Source organism: Pseudonaja textilis, chromosome 2 (genome assembly GCF_049901715.1).
Source record: "Pseudonaja textilis isolate UNSWEBS1 chromosome 2, rPseTex1.2, whole genome shotgun sequence".
Classification (NCBI taxonomy): Eukaryota; Metazoa; Chordata; class Lepidosauria; order Squamata; family Elapidae; genus Pseudonaja; species Pseudonaja textilis.
The window spans coordinates 204434851-204456709 of record NC_141991.1 but is presented as its reverse complement, the minus strand read 5'-3'; the positions used below and the strand labels follow the sequence as shown (position 1 = coordinate 204456709).

The 21859-nt window shown below is 35.3% G+C and overlaps 1 protein-coding gene across 7 annotated transcripts in view; it reads right to left on the bottom strand.

Annotated features, from left to right (window-relative positions):
• ZNF608 (zinc finger protein 608) overlaps positions 1–21859 on the bottom strand; it is a 110915-nt gene that overhangs the window by 52312 nt on the left and 36744 nt on the right. For all 7 annotated transcript variants that reach the window (XM_087926897.1, XM_026720539.2, XM_026720530.2 and 4 more), the window contains one exon: positions 4619–4874. In XM_087926897.1, the coding sequence (XP_087783023.1) occupies positions 4619–4874 (256 nt within the window). The remainder of the gene's footprint in view (positions 1–4618; positions 4875–21859) is intronic.

The following is a 21859-nucleotide window of genomic DNA, read 5'->3' as shown; positions in this document are numbered from 1 at the left end:
GTTTAATGTCAGAAAAAGTTTGTAAAATCAGGTATGGTCATATGATGCCTCACTTAACCATTGCACTGCTTAACTATAAATTTTCCGGTATTTTGACAGTAAGTCAAAGATTACTTGTACAATACTTGTCAAACACCCTTTCATATCTGTATCTAAAAGTGAGGTAGTTGGATGGCTGTTTCAGTTAGCCTTACCAAGTGTGTGCAGTGTACAGAAGCTATGTGCATACAGTGTGCCAAATACACTGTAGTTGTCATGATAATAGGCTATGTTAGGCAGAAACAGAGTTTTGATGTACTGATCTACTGAAAGTTTGCAAGTCAAAATATATAATTCCCTTTTAATCACTATATTTAAGAAACATCTCTCCAAATCTGGGAGCTCAGCTCTTAAATGTGATTACTTTAGAATAATTTTAACATAAATATAATTAAAAGCACAAGTTTGGTACACTATTTCAAATGTTTAAATTATTTTTAAATATTGGAGAAAGACACTAAGCATCATTGTTCTTATCATCTTCAAAAAAATATGATGAGTAATGGCATGTGACAGTAGTTAAGAATCTTAAAAGAGAATATAAGTGACCTGCATAATCGAGTCATATCCAAATGCAGTCCTTTTCAGTGCTAGATCAGCAGGTATTACCTTTTTAAGAATTCATGCCAAATATAATTTCACCTTCTCCAGACACCATATTATTCTAATTATAATTAACACCATCTCCAACCTATCACTGCCTTTTATTGAGAAATCACTGTAACTGCTCAAGATACATTTTGTAATTAGGTGATGTCATACAATAAATATAGTACAGACCTTCTATAGTACAGATCATTGCAGAATTCATTCTGTCAGGTATCACTCAGAAACATAATTTGCATCCTTTATGAACAGAATAAAAATAGTATCTAGTGTTGATGTAATAATATTTAAGGGTCCTAATAATGATAAAATATGCACAGGCACATAAACCGATCATTCATTTTGAGCATGTGTAAAACAATAGAAACTCAGTTATATAGAATTTTTTAAATGTATGTATCCTTAGAACTGGTACAGAAACATAAAACTGCAGATAACTGGAATCACTGATATCTCAATCACACTCTTGCCTATTAGCGGGTTAGTAATTTAATTATTAAACCACCTGACTACAGGCTTACAAATCTAGCAAAGGCGTCTAAGATGAAACAAGCAAGACAGTTATTATAATTTCTTAAGATTATTAACAATTCATATTAATCCAAGTGTGTTTCTTAAGCTTTCCACAGAAAAGCAACAATCTTTCCAGAAGCCACCACAGTTACTGAGTGGACAATTCTGGTATTACTGTCATAAACAAATATGTTTAATTATTTTCAAGTAAGAAACTGTTATTTTTTAAAATATTTCATGGTTTGATCTATTCAAAGAAATATATTCTGGTGTGGAATTAAAATGTAAGTATCTTCTAGATTATATGTGGCTTCCAAGTAGTCTTTCCTTAATGGCTACTAAAATCCCACAACACATTTATATTTTCATAAATGTTGTAGTATTGCATTATTTTGTTGCACAGTTTTGGGCACATTTTTAATCTCTTAAAAGCTTTAAAGTACAATTAAAATATCTGATATTGGATACATAACTTTAATTAATTTAAATTAAGATTAAAAATTATAATTTTGCCTGAAGACCAGGGTCTGCCAGTTTGCTTGGAGCTCCAATTGGGTGGGGGGTGGGGGTTCACATTAGGGGTGATTGACAGATTCATAACAGATCCCATCTCCTTGCTCATCCTCCTCCCTTTTCCCTTCCCATCTTTCAGTTAGGGTTGGCTATTTATATTTTTATATCATTGTGTTCATATTGTGTGTAATTCTATCCTTTTAATATTGTAAGCTACTCAGAGTTACCTGTGGTAAGATGAGCAGCCAAAAAAAAAAGTAATTTTGTTCTGATCAGTTTTTTTTTATAGAGCGTAAATTTGGTACTTGACATATTTGAATTAAAAATCTTGTCTACGTACTTATCTTTCTCCCCATACTTGATGCACAAGGTAGAACTTGCTGGGGTTGGCTACATCATGATTTACTACACCTTGCATACAAAATAAAGGGTCATGTGGTAAGTAATGTGGCTTGCTTGGTACCTGTTGTTTCTAGTATTCGTTGCACCGTCTGGAGTGAATCCCAGATGAATATCAAGTATCACTATGTATCATCAAATCAAGTTTATACTTTTCTAGAATTTGGCTTATTGTATGCTGAATTATTTTTCCCGTTTAAATTAGCCAAGTATGACTGTTTTCACGGTGTCCTGGTCTATTGGCTCACTATTTAAAATGATATGCAAAGCTCCAGTCAAGAAAAAATGTATTCCATTACAACTATATAAATCAGAACCTTAAAACCAGCGCTCACAGTAAAATCATATTAGGAAGGAAATTAAAATAATTTACTTCCAATTAAAAAGTTAAAATGAAGATATATTTAGTCTTCCATAACATAGTACTAGAAATCATTCCATCTAGTAAATTCTTAAGAAAAATCTGAAGCGTTCCTTTTTTTTTTCTTTTAAGAAGCTTATGCGGTTAAGCAGTATCATATGTCACTCTTTTGAGTTATTCATTAGATTATCAGTATAATTTAAGAAGTTTTGTCAAAAAATATATATAGCAAGTTTAAAATTTCTTTACATTTGACATTTAGAGATAGTGGATTTATCTTTATCTTGTTTATGCCAAACCAAATTGCCCGGATTTGTAAATGCACAATCAGAATGGGAAAGATAACTAACAAGGTTGAGAGACTAGTCTTTTTACTAACAACTAACAACAGGAACAGGGAATCTATAAGCACAGATCAGGCATTATCTTTTATCAATAATAAAAGTCTTCTCCGCTGAATATATCTGAGCACAGACAAAATGCCATTCTTGCAAGTATGTAAGAACATTATAAAATAGCACACTGTTCCCCTCAAAGACCTTTAACAAGGGATGTTTCTTAATTCTGTGGGGGTCAGATGTTTAGTTTACTCAGCAAAAATAACAATATTAAAAGCCATTGCTCTTCCATGTCATCATAATTCTTTCCCATACACTTTGACTTTCTGTGAAATTCGCTAAGGTGAACACTAAAGCCAAAATAGATAGCTATCTCCCTTAAAGTATTTTAAAACTGCTTATGTGACCTTTAAAAATAATCTTAAAGTGTCAATCTAGTTTATGAATCTGATGAAGATATACACACAAAGAAGACAAGTGGAAGGGCAGAGTATAAAACATTTTGCAAACATAGCTAATGCATAGCTGATAATATTCCATACCCTATTCCACAGAATTAAGCTTTGCTAAACAAAATACATTAGGATTTATTATCAGTGGAGTGCATTGTACACTTTTAAAATTCCCTTTCTTTGTTTCAATTCACATAGTCTATTACTACCAATATTTGTGTCAGGAGCACCAAAGTGTTTCTGGGTTGAAAGGATAGAACAGTGACATCTGCATTGCCAGTTGGGGGCTCCTTTCATGTCCCTGTTAAGTTGCTCAACAAAGTGATAACCATCTATCTACTTGCAGTCATCTGCTTTCAAACTGCTGGGTCAGCAAGAGCTGGAGCGTGTGACAGGAGCTCACCCCATCCCGCAGCATTAACTGGGTTTCAAATACCTGTTGATCATCAGCCCAGCATTCTAAACTCGCGAGCAACCACACTCCTTTTACACAGGATATTAAATCACTAGTAACTAAATACTATTCAAACAAGAAAGAAGAAAACATCTGTAAAAAATCAATTTGAATAATTCTCAATATTTCAGACCATATCCTCCAAAATAGGTGGATATAATACTTATAGGTAGTTCACATATGAGGGGAATCTTTTGAAAATCAATATTGATAAACATGTTGGTTACATTTTTGTGTGGCTTCTAATTTGTCAAAATAATTATCTTTCAAATTTATTTTTAGTGCCTAGACGATTTGCTAATAATTTTCAATTTATTTTTCAAACAGTAGCTTGAATTTTTGTTCATTATTTTAAGAAAATATGTATTTATATGAAACTGCAATTGACTGAGGTTATATTCTAAATCTCCAGTTCTCAAACAATTATCACAAAGGTCTCTGGTCACTTAAAACAAAGTATTTAAATAGCTAACATGCAATTATAAATTTTGCCTATACACACACAAGACACTAATCAAATTTGCAGGAAATCCAGTAACAATGATCTTTGCTACTTGTATATATTACTGGAATATTGTAGATGCTTTTAAAAAATGAAACAATTTGAATATTAATGTGGTGATTGCACAATTTTGTTACTATTCTTGTATATTTATGCATATTTTATTATAACATATGTAAAACACATTAAACTTTATTCAAAATATCATCAGTGTTAAACAAGATTTTAGAACAAAACCCAACCCATCCTTCAAAAACAACAGGAGCAAAAAAGATTAATTTATTTGTAAAATTATGGCTAGATTGAGACTCAGGTTAACCTAATATTTTTTTTCCCAGTCGAAATCAAACCAAGCATTCTATTTTATAATTTTTCAGAAATATTTATTTTAAATCAAATGCAACACTCCAACAAAGAGAGAGATGGAAGAAAATATCTTACCTTCTTCAGTTTCATGCCATACAATCCCTTCCAAATTTACACTGGTTCCAGGTTCACATGGTCCAAGGCATTCAGGTTCTGTTACTATTCCAACATCACAAGTATTCACACCCACTGAACGAGTCCGTACCAAAAGTTGCTCCACAGGGGCTGCAATGTTGGATGAAGAAGGTGAAAAATAGGAAGGTAGAATCTGAGTTGTCAGATTACTGGAAATAGGAGGTGGAGGTGCAGGCACTGTAAAGAGCGGATCAACCTAGAAGTAAACACAAAGGGAAAAATAATGTTATTTTTAAAGTAAAAGGAAATACTGTTGTTAGAAATGTATCAATAAATAAACATATTAATTCTATATAATAATTCAGCAAGATGGATAAAAAAAATCTTACTCTAGGAAGAAATTTGTTTTTTTTAATTTTCTGGCATAAGAACATAGAATATAAGAGTTATATTAAATCAGGCCAAGGTTCAACTAGTTCAACATTTTGTCATGATAGTGTCCAACCAGATGCCAATGGCAAGTAATGACTATTTATTTTTATTACACCATTCTCCATCTGTCAATTACAAAAGGCCATGCTGCTTAGATCTGTATATGCACTAAGCCAAGAGATTACAACATTCTACATTCTTGGGAAGAACTAAATGCGTATGAAGACCAATACCAGAGCTAAAGAATTGGCAACTAAAACTTCACATTGTTGTTAACAAATGATAATATTTATTAATAATTTGAAAAAATACACAAAATACCAGGACTTCTGGTTTGAAATTGAACCCTTATGAAAAAAGAAATATGTTATTATACCAATTGTGACAGGAGACTCAGAGTGATACCTAAGAACTTCCTCAACATCTGGAAATTTATCAAATTTGAACACCCTAATTTAACAAAACAACAACAACCCCATCCTGCATGGAATTGCCCAGATTATTAGATGCTGCCTTAATAATTATTGGCTTCTTGGTTAGAACATTAATTATTACGTTTCCATCAGTGTTGGATTGAGAATCTAACTTTACACATAATAATTTGGGCAAATGCAATCAAGGCCAGAATTGAAAACTTGTCAAATGAGTCGAAGTGCAGATTGTGCAAAGAAGCAGAAGCAACAGTACGTCATATATTCAGCTTGTACAAAAAGATTCATGCAAAATTATAAGTGACATAACACAGCGGCTAAATGATTAATAGAAACACCCATGAAAATTATCATGTGCCAGTAATGAAAAATTGGTAGAAAGATAAAGTTGAAAAAATAGTTGAAAATGAGCAGATTAAAATATTGTGGGATTTCATAATATAAATTGCTAAAGTCTTGGAGTCCGATTCTATTCAACTGTGGTTGAATAGAAGAAAATATGGATAACTGATGTGGCAATACAAAGAAACAATAGAATAGAAGACAAAGAATTAAAGGAAGATAAGAACATATTAAGATCTGATAATTGAAACACTATGGCATAAACTGCCTGTGGTGTTCCCACTTGTTATTGGCATACTGAGTGCCATACCAAAAAATCTGGGATGGTACACAGAAAATATATAAATCAACAACATTCCCATCTGTCAATTACAATTACAATGGCTTTGATCTGCACATTTACTAAACTGATACATTATTATAACATCCTAAATTCTTGGAAATAATTCAGTATGTATGAAGGACAACATAGTAAGAACTGGCAGCCTTCACACTGATTTTTACATAGAAATACACACACTGAACATACCACCAGTGAGGTATTGAAATGGGAGAAAAATGAGAGATATGTCTCAGTTCAACCATATTGGATAGGTCTCAAAAGAATAGTGGGAAGGAGTGAAGTTGGTGCTGCAACCTGCTTATTTCAAAAGTTCCTTCAGGCATACAGAAAAGTCCCCCCCCTTCCCCAACCGCTCATTCAGGTATTCAGCCATTCTCAGATCCCTCCAAGCCGGTGTTCCAGCAACCTAAGAGACACCATGCCATTTTCAAGGATGTGCTGATGTCCAGAGACAGCCTTGCTCTACTTTCTGCATAACCAGGAAAGTCTATACTCATGATGGCGAACCTACGCCATGTATGCTACGCCATACAGCCATCTCTCCAGGCATACCAGCCATCACCCGTTGCTCTTCCAGGTTTCTTTGCTCTTCTGGTCTTCGCACATGCGGGAGTGCCAGAAACCAAAAGAGCAGCTCATCGGAATACTTGTGCACAATGGCTAGCTGGCTTTTGCGCACAAATCCGCGTTAGAAACCAGAAGACCAGGTGGCCGACGTCCAGTTTCCGTTGCTCTGGTGCGTGTGCATTTTAAGCCACTTCTTTCTCTTAGCTGCCAAGCTCTAGGCCAGGCTCCAAGCAGTACTTCTGAACATTATAGCTGAGCTCCAAGCTGAACTTCAGACAGGACTCCCACCAGGATATCCTAACTGTAGTTTATGGTCTTGACAGTTGACTGAAAGTCTTCTGGCCTGCCTGTAATACTGCTAATCTTCAGGTGCCATCTTTTACTTCCGTTGTATGCTGTTTGCTATCTCTGTTTTTCCTTACACACCCATTCCTTGTTTTAGCATTTGCTTTGTTAGATGAGGGTGTGGTCTGTATGCTTCTCTATAGACTTTGAGACTTTTGTGTAAAATGAGTATTGACAGATGAACTTTAAAGCTGAATTTTGAAGATATCTTTATATGGTAACATAACCTGGCAAAGTCCTAGAATGGTGGAGGTAATCAGAGCATGTTATTGGGAGAATATTTGCTGCAATACAAAATTGTGTACAGATTTGCTATGCCATGTTGTGTCCAAACCTTGGAGAACGAGAAACTCTCACAAGAGGACTGCTTCTCTCATAATGAAGAGTGATTTTCCCATAAATAACATGGTAAGATGTAATTTATAGAAACCTATACTCAATCAGTTATCACCAGGGTCAACAAACACCATTTGTAATAGTTGTAATAAGTGTAATAGTTCTTGGACATTTTGGTGATAAATGGGCTATAGGACTCAGGACAATTGACTGACAAATCAGGGTAAGCAGCTGCAAAACTGCTAGAAGAAAATGTTCATACCCATCTCAAATATTCGAAGATTGATAAAGAATCAATGATTTGCTGTTATAGATGAAGTTTAAAGAGAAAGCATCAGTTCTGGAAAGAACAACATCTAGAATCAAAAAGAAAGAAACAGGCTAGCAGATCAAAACTGATTTATAATATAAAATATTCACAGAACTTGAATTGGAAGAACTACAAAGGTCTACCAAGGGCAAAGAAATCGATGGAATCCTTATCTGAAGTAGCTCACATTGTAGAGGCAAACTGGGGAGAGCCACCAGTAAAGGAAGCCAGTATAGTTATTGAATTATTTTCATTCCAAAATCAGACATCCTATCCTCTCTTCTGCCTTCTCCTCAGAAATAACAAAGCCTTCTAAATAAAAAAAAAACCAAGAGGACCTGAAACAATGAATAACTGAGCATCTGGGACAGCACAAAACAATATTGTCTACATTGAAATCTCTTACAAAAAAAATGGACTGTAAGTAGCCTCTCCAGTGCACCAAGTACTTGATGTTCCCTCTAGGACTAGATTCCAGCACCACTTACTCCTTATCTGATGAATAGATCAATAGCATCTCTTCCTAATGCCAGCTTTTTTGCATTTACTGAATTTTTGGTATAACTCAAAGATGAATGCCTCAAGTATGATTGCAGGAGGTGTAGGATTGGGCAACTCATATTCTGGCTTACATTAAAGGGCGTCTGGAAGTTACTTTTACCAACACCCATTTTGCAGAACTTCTGAATTCTTATGTTCTTATATCATGGGTGTCAAACTCATGTCATCATGGCAGCATCACGTGTCGTATTGGGACTTTTTTCCCCTTCGCTAAACTGGGTGTGGGCGTGGCCAGCACGTGACCCATCCAGCCATGGGCTGGGAGTTTGACAGCCCCATTCTATATGAACTTGCACAGGATGAGAGGATGAGCTGCTATTTTCAGGAACAATCTCTAATTGTTGAAAGGCATTTCTTTACTGCCAGCAGTCTTCATTGAAAATATCATAGTTCTTTTCTGCTGGAACAGTCTGGAAAAATCTGTCTCCCTTGGAATAGAACTGCATCTATGGCCCCATCTGAAGTCTGCACAAAAAGGAGGCAGAAGGCATTGGGATGCTGGAGGGGCTGAGAGGGAAAGAACTATTTTCACTCTAGAAAGGCTACTTGTTCTTCAGTCAACCAAGGGAATATTGCCAAACATATTTTTAGGAGTTGGGATAGCAGTGGATATAAAAAATCTACACACCCCTATTAAAATGCCAGATTTTTGAGAGATGTATAAAAATCAGAGCAAGATAAATCACTTAATTTTGTTTCCATTTTTAACGAATAAATTGTCCAATATACTTGAAAAACAAGCTCTGTTTACTGGTGAAAAAAAAAACTAGGATAAGGTGGCAGCTAAGTATGTATACTGTCTCATAGGTATATGGTCAGCAAAATCAGGGCCAAGTTAACGTTGGTTGCTCTGCTACTGGGTTGAGGCAAATCTGCTCCAGGTGTTGCATTAGCTGCATCATGACATTATATAAATTAGTGTATCCACTTGCTGCTGGTTTTGCAATAAAAGGCTGCTGCCAGGTGCTAGGCAGATAACAGATTTCTTTAAGGATTGAGGTTACTCCTAAAATTCCTCTCTTTAGGAGACTGTAGGAGACTTGAAAGACTGAAGTTAGCCATAACAGGTAGGCCAGACAGGAAACATAACCAGATAAAATAGTTCTACTTTATGGTAAATCTATGTTAACAGAATCTTGCAAGTCTGAAAGTACAATTATCCTGTGGTCACCTTTACAGAAAAGAACTTAATGAAAATCCCTTCTGAGCCTACTGTTCTGCCCACTGTGTATCTGTGGGTTATGCTGTCTCTTATCTGACTGTTCTTTACACTGTTCTCTTTGCCCCAACTTCCAAAGTCTTTTCCATATACCATTACAAGATCTTTTTATAAAGGATGCTTTTAAATGGGATGCTTATAAAATAATGTATTTTACTGTATAATAAAGGATAGTGGAGATATACTTTTATAAATGAGCCAGTGTAGAAATTCATTCCTTTGTTGTGACTTGAAAACTGATATATGAAACAAAAGATACATTATTGCAGAAAAATAGTTTAATTATAGTAAGAGAATATTAACAATTCTCCAAGATCTCAGTTAAATTTTGTTCTGAAGAGATAACAGGATGCAATATGGTAAGGTTGCCAGAAGTCTACTGGGAATAATGATTTCTAGTCACTGTAATGCATTTTTATATACAAAATGAGGAATGCCACCAGATCAACAAGTGTATATAGGTAATATACAATATTTTATTTAATTTGATGCATCCAATGTTGACTGTTGCATATCCAGCTTGGTCTCTCTAATAAATTTGCACAAATGCCATAAAACAGGTAAGATTCTCTTTCCTACTCAGCCAGAAAACAGAAGTTTGAAATATATGTAATCACACAGTGAAAGTACATTTTAATCATCTTTTGAGATTTCTGAGTTTCACACTGCACAGAAAGAACACTAGCAGTCTTTGAACAGCCTTATCCAAAAGGGTAACACCCTTCAATTGCCATAATTGATACAGATATCATAGCTGCCTGGCATTATTGATGCTGAGATCCAACATATCTCTAACATTCCAAGTGAGAAAGATGGTTGAAGACTTTCCCCTTTCTCTTTATTTCAAATTCACTATTAATTGGTAAAATGTCTAGATGAGAAAACACAAGGAAGAATACAAAGATGAGTGGGTATGATATAATTTCAGTATTAGAACTACTCATGTGCTTAATCAGAACTCAAAGCTGCAGTTCAGACAATTTTAGACAAGTTACATTAATCTCCTGATAGTCTCAGAAAGTGACTGAACAAGTAGAATTTTACATGTAAACAAATATAATGTAAAAAGAAACCATATAATCCAGATCCTATACTAGAATTCTACCCATAATCGTGCATTCCAAATATATGGGAAATTGACTGAAATATTATTTTTGAATCCCCACATTCGTCAGTTGCCTAACAAAAACAAAAAGCACGAATTGAGTATAGAAGCTTTGCACTTCTGTGTTTATCCTGCTGCCATTAGACTTCAAGATGTTGGCAGCATTAAACAAAAAAAGCTTCTCAAGAAGAAGCCAAGTATGCAGGCAAATGTAAAAGCAGCTGACCTCAAAAACAGATGTTCTTTGCAAATCAGTCATCAGTTAAGTAAGGATAAAATAAAACAATATTTATCTTTGAACTAAGTTCAAGAGACAGAGACAGAGTTTGCACTACATGAGTTTTGGCTGTTGTAGAGTCTCCTCGTAACAGAGGCCTTCTAGTTTTAATTTCATGCTTTTGGAATAAAGATAATGCAGTTTATTTCTGTACTTTTGTCAGTATTATCTCCAGATGTAGCATACTTTAGCATCAACCTAACCAAAGTGTCCCATAGAATTTGATCAAATGTATTTTAAAATGCTATAATTTAGGTTCAAATAAATCCAATCAAGTACAATAGAGCACAGGATTAGGGCACAGGATTAGGGCACAAGGAAGGGAGCGGGAAGTAGAAGATAGAGAAGGTCTAGGCTCCAGAGCTGTATCTTACTCCTCTTGTCAAAAACCAATCATTATCATTTTGAGGCAGAAAGCATAAACATTTCACATAAAAATCCTCACACAGTTACGCAGTTTAATTCCAAACTATCAGGTGTCGCCCATGTCACAAATTTGTTGACAGGAAAGAAAGAGATTGGAAATCATTATTCTGCTTTCAATTCAATTTAGAAATAAAAGCAGAACATCCATGAAATGAACTACAGATAGCCCTAGACTTATGACTAAGCCCAACAGTTCTCTCTGAGACAATTGTGAAAAGTGAATTTTGCTCCATTTTACAACCTTTCTGGCCACACTTGTTAGGTGAATCAATGAAGTTGTTAAATTAGCACCAAAGTTTGTTAAGTGAATCTGGCTTCTTTACTGAAATTGCTTGTCAGAAGTTCACAAAATGTGATCACATGACACTAGGATATTGTAACCATCATAAATATGAGTCAGTTGCCAGCGATCCGATTTTTTTAATCACACGATTATGTCAATGCTTCAACAGTCGTAAGTGTGAAGGATGGACATAAATCACTTTTTCAGTACCATTGTAACTTCAAATGGTCCCTAAATGAGTTGCAAGTCAAGAACTACGGCAGGGAGTGTGGAGATATATTTAGGTATCATCTACATTTTGATGACACGTTCTGTATTGACAAGTGAGCTCACCCAGCAGCATCATGTAGATAATAAAAAGGAGAGGAGAAAGCATTGAACTGACCACTCCAATTCTCTGAGTTAATCCACAAGGATATCATGGTCAATGGTATCCTTGTGGATTAACTCAGGATCAAAAGCCACTGAAAGGTCAAATAGGGCAATGATAGATACAATATCCCTATTCCAACCGTACCAGAGATCATTGTAAAGTGTGACCAATGCAATTTCCATACCATACCCAGTTCTAAATCCTGACTGAAAGGGATCCAGATAACCCACTTCCTCCAAGATCCTCTGAAGGTGCTATAGAGCCACTGTATTTCTGTGTGATGGGATACAGTTATAGCCTCTTGAGAAAGGGATGAACCAGATCTCTTTAGGAGATATATGAACAATCTTCTTCCACAAAGAAGAATTAGTCACCACCAGAACCTACTCTCACAACACCTCTTGGGCCATTTTAACAATCTAGGAGGGGCATCACAGAACTTATGGCTTTAGGGCTCATGGAGCTGGAATGTAGGACTGTTACAAGACAATAATTCAGCAGTCCCAAACAGGAACCTGTTCCTCGTCTTCTCCCCCATATTGCCGCATGGCCACCAATACAATGATCCTATGGTCCACTTCCATTCATCCAATGACAGTCCCATTCCCAGAACAGGGAGCTTCCTAATGTCCTCACCAGCCATCTCTTGGAGGGGAAGCAGGGAAAGTAAGGTAAGGGGAAGCACAATTTATTTCTATCTGAACATCACATGTAATAACTAGCAAACCATCTTCTACAGATGACTATCCAAGAACACAGTTGGTTAGAGAAATTAGGAAAATGTTCCAAAGATTTAAATGTATCCTGCAACCCAATTTAAAAATCATTGTTCTATATTAAATGATTTATCTATTTAATGATTTATTTACAAAATCAATTCTGGGAGCAAAAAGTGCAGCTCAAGACCTATATTGTTCATACAATACAAATAAACCAAGGGTGAATGGATAAAAAACTTGAGAAACAAAGGACATGCATTACTGAATACTGAAAATGATGTCAGTTATCAGCTTCCATGATGTATATAAGAAATATTATGTTATGAGATGCAAAACAGTGTAACAAAATTACATTCCATAAAATTACTAAGTCAAGTCATAGTATTACTAATTCATGTGATAACAAATTAATCTTGTTATATTTTAATATTTGAAATATTTATATTTTTGGTGAAATATGTTTTGTAACTCTACCTGCTTTTAAAAAAAAAGCCTACACAAGATTAGTATTTTCTCCAGTGTATATCTATTGTTCCAGCATGTATTCTCTTTTGTTTTGATCAGTGCTTCATAGAAATTCAAATCTTTTGCCCAACCAAATGTAAACAAGCCCAACCTAAAATCTTGTAAAATCATGACATGCCCCTGGCAGTTTTATCAAAGCATGTAGATGTATACAGAGCCTTTGAAGAAATGAAACTGCCATTTATCAAGCATGATTTATAAGCAACACTGATTTAGCTGGGAGATAGCAGGCTGTCTAATCATTAGTAGTCAGACAACAGCCATGTGAACACATAAATTATGGACCAATGCCAAAAGCCCTTGAGATCCTGAAGATTAACAACCAATCCTGTGTTTTACAAGTTCACATCAAAAAGAATATTAATAAGAGGAGGGGCAATGTGAAAGCCTGTCAGACTGACTCAACCACTAAAACAAGGCATTCTTCTCTCTTGCCATGCTTCAAACTGGCCAATGAAAATAGCTGGCACAAGTTATGGTATGTAGCTTTGCCAATTTTCAGAAATGTTTTCATTAACATATGGGAAGTTGTAAAAGGTTGCAGTACTCTAAGTTGTGCATTAAGAGAAAAGTGTCATATGCCTCTCTTTTAAAAATGTAGCAATTGCAATCATATACTTAAACTATTTGGGCAATACAATCTCAACCTGGTTCTTAGAGAAATATCAGCTTGACGTTTTCAGTGACATCTGGAATCTTTAAAGCCAGAATAATTTTAGTGAGATTCTAAGAAAGTGTTACTACAAATAACAGTTTAAAAATTACTATACCTAGAAACCAGCAACAAACAAACATACAGAGAAATACAGAAATCAAACATGATTTACATGGATGAATATTGATATTTAGAAAGCATCTTGTTGCATTCTTGAAGATATGTAATAAAAGTTGGTTGACATTGAAGGGGGCCTAGACATATTTATTGGCTGGTAGGAAGGTACAAAATGACTATCTGACTGCCCTCGGATTATTACTAGAAAAGGAGAAATAAATTTCTATGTAAACCAAAATAAAATTTTCAGTGTAGCAGCCGATTTGCGATATATTTCAACTTCTTCCATAATACATGAATGAAGTGGCAAGTTAGACGATTATTACAGTATCTTCCTCGCGATTGCAGAATGAACGACATTAAAATGCAGCCTTGTGAAAAAAAACAATGATAATGTATTTAGGGTAGATCAGTAGGATGCCATGACTGACTTACCAAACACAGCTAGGGTCCTTTGAAATCTGAACAAACGTTAATAAGTGAAAAATAAAAAGTCTAAGCATCAGATACAGTACATTCAAAAAGTTTTCAGACCCCCTTCACTTTTGTCAATTTTGCTATGCTGCAGTCTGATTCTACAGTTGTTGAAATTCATTTTTAATTAATCTACACTCAGTACCCTATAATGACAAGTAAAAACAAAATTTTAGATATGTGTGTAAATTTATTAAAAAGAAAAAACTGAAATATTATATTGGCATAAGTAATCAGACCCTTTGGAACAACATGTGAAATTTAGCTCTGGTGCTTCCCATTTCTCTTGATAGTTGTTGACATGTTACACCTTGATTGGAGTCCACCTGTGGAAACTAAATTGATTGGACATGATTTCGACAGGCACACGCTTCTCTACAGAAGGCCTCACAGGTAATGCATACTGCAGCAGAGCAAAAGGAATTGCCTGAAGAGCTCAGAAACAGAATTACTGCAAGGCACAGATCTGGGGAAGCCTACAATAAAATTTCTGGTGCACTGCTTCTCAGTGCAAAACACATGAAAGTTTGCTTGAAGTTTACAAAAAAGCACCTGAAGGACTCTTAGACTGTGAGACTGCCTGTGAGAGTTTCCCCAGCTTTGGCGAAGGTACTTGACAGACTTTAGTGTCTCTGAAAGCCAAACAGTATCTTGAACATTAACACATCTTACCATGGTCCGGACAAAACAAGGGAGGGGCTGGGCTCTCTAGGAGCATAGATAGAAAGGGTGTTCTCAAGTAAATTTACCAATGCCCACTCTCCTCAATGCTGCTGCAAGAGCCCAGGATGGGACATACCAAAGCCTGCATGTCCACAGGAGGGTCCTCATCTGGCCGATCACTCCGAAGTTGGGACCACTTGCTCAAACACCCGTCTGCCAAAGGCCGCACTCATCAAGGCATAGGAGTCCAGGCGGTAATGTCTGATGAACGGAGATGGGGATGTCCATATAGCCACTCTGCAAATTTCTTCTAGGGATGCCTGGGCGGCCCAGGCAGCTGAAGTTGCGGCACTTCTAGTAGAGTGTGCCATTAGGCCCTGGGGTACTGGAAGAGCCCTGGCTTTGTAGGCCTGTGCGATGCATGTCCTGATCCACCTGCTCAGGGTGGGAGGAAAGGCCTTGTTCCCCCATGGGAAGGGGGAAAGGACACAAACATGGCCTCAGTCTTTCTAAATGTCAAGGTACGTTTGATGTAAATTCTAAGCGCCCTTCTAACATCTAGGGTGTGCCATTTGCGCTCTAGATTGTGGTGCAGAAGGGGACAGAAATCAGGTAACACTATGTCCTGAGCTCTGTGGAAAATGATATTAACCTTTGGGATGAAGGTAGGATCTAGGCAGAGAACAGCTCTGTTGTCATGAGATCCTGCCTGATAGAAAGAGCAGACAGCTCCGATACATTCTACCATTCTATTTTCAGGGTCAAGAATTGAAGAGAGACTGTTCTAAGGGGTTCGAAGGAAGGTTCTGTTAGAGCCTAGAGAACCTTCTGAAGGTCCCAGGAAGGGTACCTGTGTACAACAGGAGGGCGAAGGTTGGAAACCCCTTTTAGAAACCTCCTGACAGAAGGATGGTGAAATAAGGAAGGAAGGGATTCCCAAGAGACGACTGAGGAAAAGGCCACTACTTGATCACGTAAGGTGTTAGGTGCGAGACCCTTCTCTAGGCCATCCTGAAGGAAATGCAGAAACTCTGCTACTCTAATCTAAGTTGGAGTGAGACCCTCTTTATGACACCATTGGCAAAAAACCTTCCAGGTGGCATCGTAGGTGGTTTACGAGACGCCTGGATAGTGAGAATGACCCTGTCTGGGATGTTAGCCTCTCTCAACTGATGCCGCTCAAGTGCAACGCAGTCAGTTTGAACCACTGGGGATCCGGATGGAGCAATGCTCCCTGATGAAGGGAGATTTTGCTGGCTGGGATTTCTCACAGAGTGGCTACAGACAGGTTCACCAGGTCTGTAAACCAGGGCCTCCTGGGCCAATGAGGGGCCAGGAGAATTAGTTCTGCCCATTCCTTCAACATCTTCTGAATGACCGCTGGAATGATGGGAAGAGGGGGAAAGGTGTAGAGGAGACCCATGGGCCATCTGCTCTGAAGTGGACTGGTCCCCTCCACTCCCTGGCAAGGAAACTTTGTGAAGAGCTTTAATTCAGCAACATTTAAAGGATAATGTCATGAACTGTTTGTTTGAGGTATAGTGCTATAACTTTATAGACTTTATGTTATTAATTTTAAAAACTGTCAGAAACTTGGAAAATGTGGGTGATATAAATATTCTTAAATCACTATTTTTCAAAGTAACTGGGGAGCTGTACAATTGTTACCATAGAATATTTCAGCATATTGTACTGGTTAAAAGTTCAATAACCTTACTTATAAAGCAATTGCTAACTCAATACTTCTATAATATGTTTAACTGCAGAAGAACAGTGTAAGAGTTAAAACCATCCACCCAAAACCCTTCACTGCTTCCCAATAATAACATGCTAATGACATACATTGGGTCAAATTACAGGTGTTATATATAGGTGTTATTTTCAATTTTCAGGGCAATCCATGTTTTTACATTTTAGTTTTATAGAGAGTTCCATTAATAAATGAATAATACATACCAGTAGAAATGAAAATGATCATCAATTAATTATTAATTACATTATTATAGCTTTGTATAGAAGCAGAACAAAACAAAGCACACTAAAGTCTTTTAAATAATATAAGGAACTAGCTATATTATGGCATCTTGTAAAACTAGTATAATTCATTTAGTATAATTCATTTGTTAGGTATGAAAAAGATTCCATTGTATTTTTAATCCTGTTATACTGGCTCATTTTATGTTTACAAAAATATTTCACTATACCTCAAAACTGAAAACATAAGAGTATAGGCAGAAGACTGAAATGTGTATTTGCATAATAAAATGCATTCAGATCTGGTTCTATAATATAGAATATTATTTTAAATAGTAAATAAATGGTATCTGTAGAAACAGTATATATCATATCATGATGAAAAGCATATCCTGATATATTAATGGGCATAAGACTCGTATCAGCAGACTATTTTAATCATAATTAAAAAAATAGGGTACGTAAATCTTTTAAAAGGCGCTTTGCTTGATTAGCTACTATAATGAGACTTCTATACAATGCTTTTCTGACCTTTGCAAGTAAGAAGTAGTAAGCAAAAAAAGAATGCTACACGGCTACATGAAGTCATCATCTCTTACTTCAATCATAAAAATTGTATTGTCTCTAAAGTACAAATTGTGTTATCAACGTGAATCTAAGCAGCCTTGAATAGTCTTATAACATAAGAAAAACATTCTATGCAATTATGTTCAATTTCTATTATAAATATTCAAATTCACATATCACATATACTAAAATGAGATTGTTCATACCATTACAGTAACAAGTGGTATCACCTTGTCTGTGTATGGAAATTGAGCAGATTGGGACTGAGTAGCAATTGAATGGAAGATCTCCAGGAATACTCTGGAGAGCTGGAGAGTGGGAAGTTGGGGGGAAAACCCCAAAAGGCAGCAATGCAAACCACTTCCATACAGCTGCCAAGAATACTATATGGAAGTGTCCATTAAGTGAACAGGAGTGAAGCAAAGCTTACTATGGTTTCACATGGTGATTATTTGCTGTGCATTGCAGATAATTACTTATAACTCTGCCAAAGAGAATGAATTATATTAAAATTTGTCTTATATAGAGGGAGGTGCCAGGTAAGATATGTTAAATAAGTAATTATAAGCGACTACACTTTACACCAAAGAATATTTACATGAGTTCAACAAGAATATAGATTCAATTATTATATTTAGAGCATATTTATATATGAATATGCAGCCAAAATTTGCCCTTTATTCAAACGCATGTAATTTACTGTCTGGTACTTCATTGCAAAATGCTATTTGAAAGCACTTGCAATTCATATAAAGCTAACAAACCGATACCAGCATATGAATTTTTACAACCTGATATTTTTAAATTGAAAAACAAATTATTATACAATTAAATATGCCACTATAGTAATAAATATTCCTAAAATATATAATATCACACAAAAAGCTATCAAAAGGAATGACTATCTTAAAAAGAAAAATAAGTCATTAACCCCATTTTTCTATCTATCAACATAGGAAAGAAATTTTATATAACAGAGAAAATCTTAAGCAGATCAATAAATTCTTGAGGTAAATCAAGATATTTATCATTCTAAAACTATAAAACAACATTGTATGTTTATTCTTAGAAGGTGTCAGCCTCACATTTCTAGTGGCCCATATCAAATACAATCTCGGCTACTCATTTATGGACTAAAAGTAAATTTTAGTGGAGGGGTGGTTTTTGTTAGGAATGCTGTAACCATCTTATAACATACCACATTTATAATACCATATATACCTCTATATATATATCTACATCTTCTATTAAAAACATTGACTCAACTATAAGTTATGTGTTAAGCATTATGCATCTCTTATAGTTTGGCCCATTAAAGTAATTCCTTGTAGACAGAATGAAAATATGGATGTCATACTTACAAAAAGACTCTCAAAACTGCCAGGTAGCTCCAGCTGTTTGATACCATATGCGTGCAACCATGTTCTGATTAACCAAGTTTTCTAATGTTATAGAGGAATTACTTGCTACACATCTATACCATTTGCTACATATGTAGCCCTTTTTCAGATTTAATGTGGACTAGTCATTGGCTGGAGATGTCACTAGCAATGAGAATGTCACATATTCAGTATAGGCAAGTTTTGACTATACCACTACAAATAACATGAAGGGTAGATGCATAATGAATTTTGGGATATTTATTCATTATTTGGCTGGCATATTTTAGAAGCTTTGGCTGGGTGTCTGCTTTTCAATTTTTCATTCCTTAAACTGCAAAAGGAAGAAAATATTTTTATACTGTTTTGGAATTTCTTTGAATTTATTACGGAACAAGAGCTTTCCCATTTCTTGCTGTCCCCCTTTCCCCTCAAATTTCGATTGAAATTATTCCTCCATGTCCCCGGGAACTGAAGCAGGGTACAATGCAACTGAAAGGATTATTTTTCATTTCCTCTGCCTACTATTCTTACTTTAGACAATTTGTCATGGCTCCAAAGTAACTTATGAGACTTACACCTTAAATAAACTTAAGCAGTGCTCTTAAGTACTTGCACCTCTCAGCAAGACAGATGGCAACTGATCCCCAGCAGAAGTCAGCCAACACTGTAGTGGAAAATGGTCCTTCTAAAACAAGGACAGACATATGAAAAACATAAAGCTGTGAACCATTCCCCAGGAACATTGGAAGAAACTCTTTCCATCATATCTGGGCTGAGTGTGAAGCAGCTTGCAGGCACATGGACATGTGTTCTGAACAAGCACAGAAATAATGAGAACTTATAATATTTGAAACAGCCATTCAATTTACACTTCTGCAAGTGTTTATGGCATAAGATTATGAAACAAGCTATTTTTCTACTCTCCTTCTATAGCAAGCCTTCTGATAAATGAGGGATATCCAAAAATAAAGTTGATATACTTATGTATGTACATACATACATACATACAGACAGACAGACAGAAAACACACACTCTACATACATTTTAAAAATATTTTTAAAAGTTTCATAAGCTTGGACTGATTGAACAGATCTTGTAATTTAAGCACAGATCGGTTAAAAATTACTAAAGATAATCACAAGGATTGAAAATGTATTCATCTGAAATATCTTTCCAAAATACATGAACCAAAATATGAGAACAATGTCAGCATTGTCTCATTTGGAAGACCATGCTTCAATAAATAATTACTTTTATTCAGTGCTTGGCAATTAGTAATGCCTTCAAAAATCTGAGGAAAAATTGTGTAGAAAAAAGAAAATTTTTATTTCTGAATTATCATTTAAAAGACTCATTCAGTATAGCTATAGTCTTTCTTCATGTTAAAAACCTTGTATTCACTAAAAGGATCATACATCGTAATTTATAATTGTTTTAAGATATCAAGAAACTGCTAAACTAAGTATTGCCAATTTAAAAAATCTAGCAACCTTATTTTAAAATAATGAATTAAACATGAAATATTCAGAGTTACAGAAAATACTGCATAGTTTTTTAAGAAATAAATGGAACAAGAAATTTGTCCATAAACAGTCGAAGGTGTTATATTCAATCCATATTTATTGTATTAAAAACATTCATTTTTAAACATGCAGAGATATAAGTCTTTTGAGAAATTTATTTTCTCAGTAAAAACAATAGATGATTTCTTTCGGATTAAGTCTTTTCATTGCAAATTCATATTCTGAGGCTGATTAAAACCGCACCCAACATAATAAAAACACCCTTGTCTTTTCAACTGTGCATTATTATTTATTTTAAAGTACTAAGAAAGCAGTATGACAAGGTATGCATTTCCTACTGACTTATAGTAAAATTTATTTCTTTGCCTCTTTCAGCTAAAATAACTTGTCAGTCAAGGCCACTTAAATTAGGAATGAAACATCTACTCTCCAGAGTGAAAAATTGTATCAATCATCACTGGTTAACTCCCATAATTTCTCTCTGTAAACATGGAAAGGAGAGAGTTCCAGAACGTAGTGAAGGGTTTGCGCCAGTTGAAACTGTCAAGTTCAACAGAAGGTTAACTGTAAACCAGGCGAAAAAAACCCTGTTTTCCTTTCATTTGAAATCTTTAAAGATAATAAAGTGGGGAGATACACATCTTGTGCATTTGTTTTCTAAATGAAGCAGAAACCTTGCTTATAACTATAATAAAGTGATACGAAACTTGAAAAGCTGTAATTCCTCACAAAAAGTAAAAGGAAAGAGTTTGAAACAGCAGCTCTAAACCCACTCACTGGAACTGAAAACAGTACTTAGTTGCCAGAAATGGCAGTTGAACTGTCAGGCATCCCAATTACAGATTAAGGTGCCAGCCTCTAACTTGCAGACTTTCTAAGTACTGAGACTCTAAGATAAAGACTACATCTGATAAATCAATCTTGTAAATATCATTAAGTGCGTATCTGGAATTTTGCTTAATTAATCCAGCTCCCATTCTTTAATAACACAAATTAAGTCAGTAAATTATCTCATCCAGCCTTTTCATGATAAGAAAAACATGACCTGCTAAATATCTGTCTATAAAATTTATAGTACAAAAAAAACCACAGATGCAGGTCAGTAAAAATAGTGGTAACTATACAAATCTCTTACATATCTGTCAGTTAACATTCTGATATTTAGATTTTACCTAGCCTTTTCCCCCTTCAATTAAGTCAAAATGTCTTTTTTTCCTTGCCTTCAACTTCAATCCATCTCTAATGCAATATACAGAAAATAAGGGCCCTGGGACATTCCTGTTTTCAATGC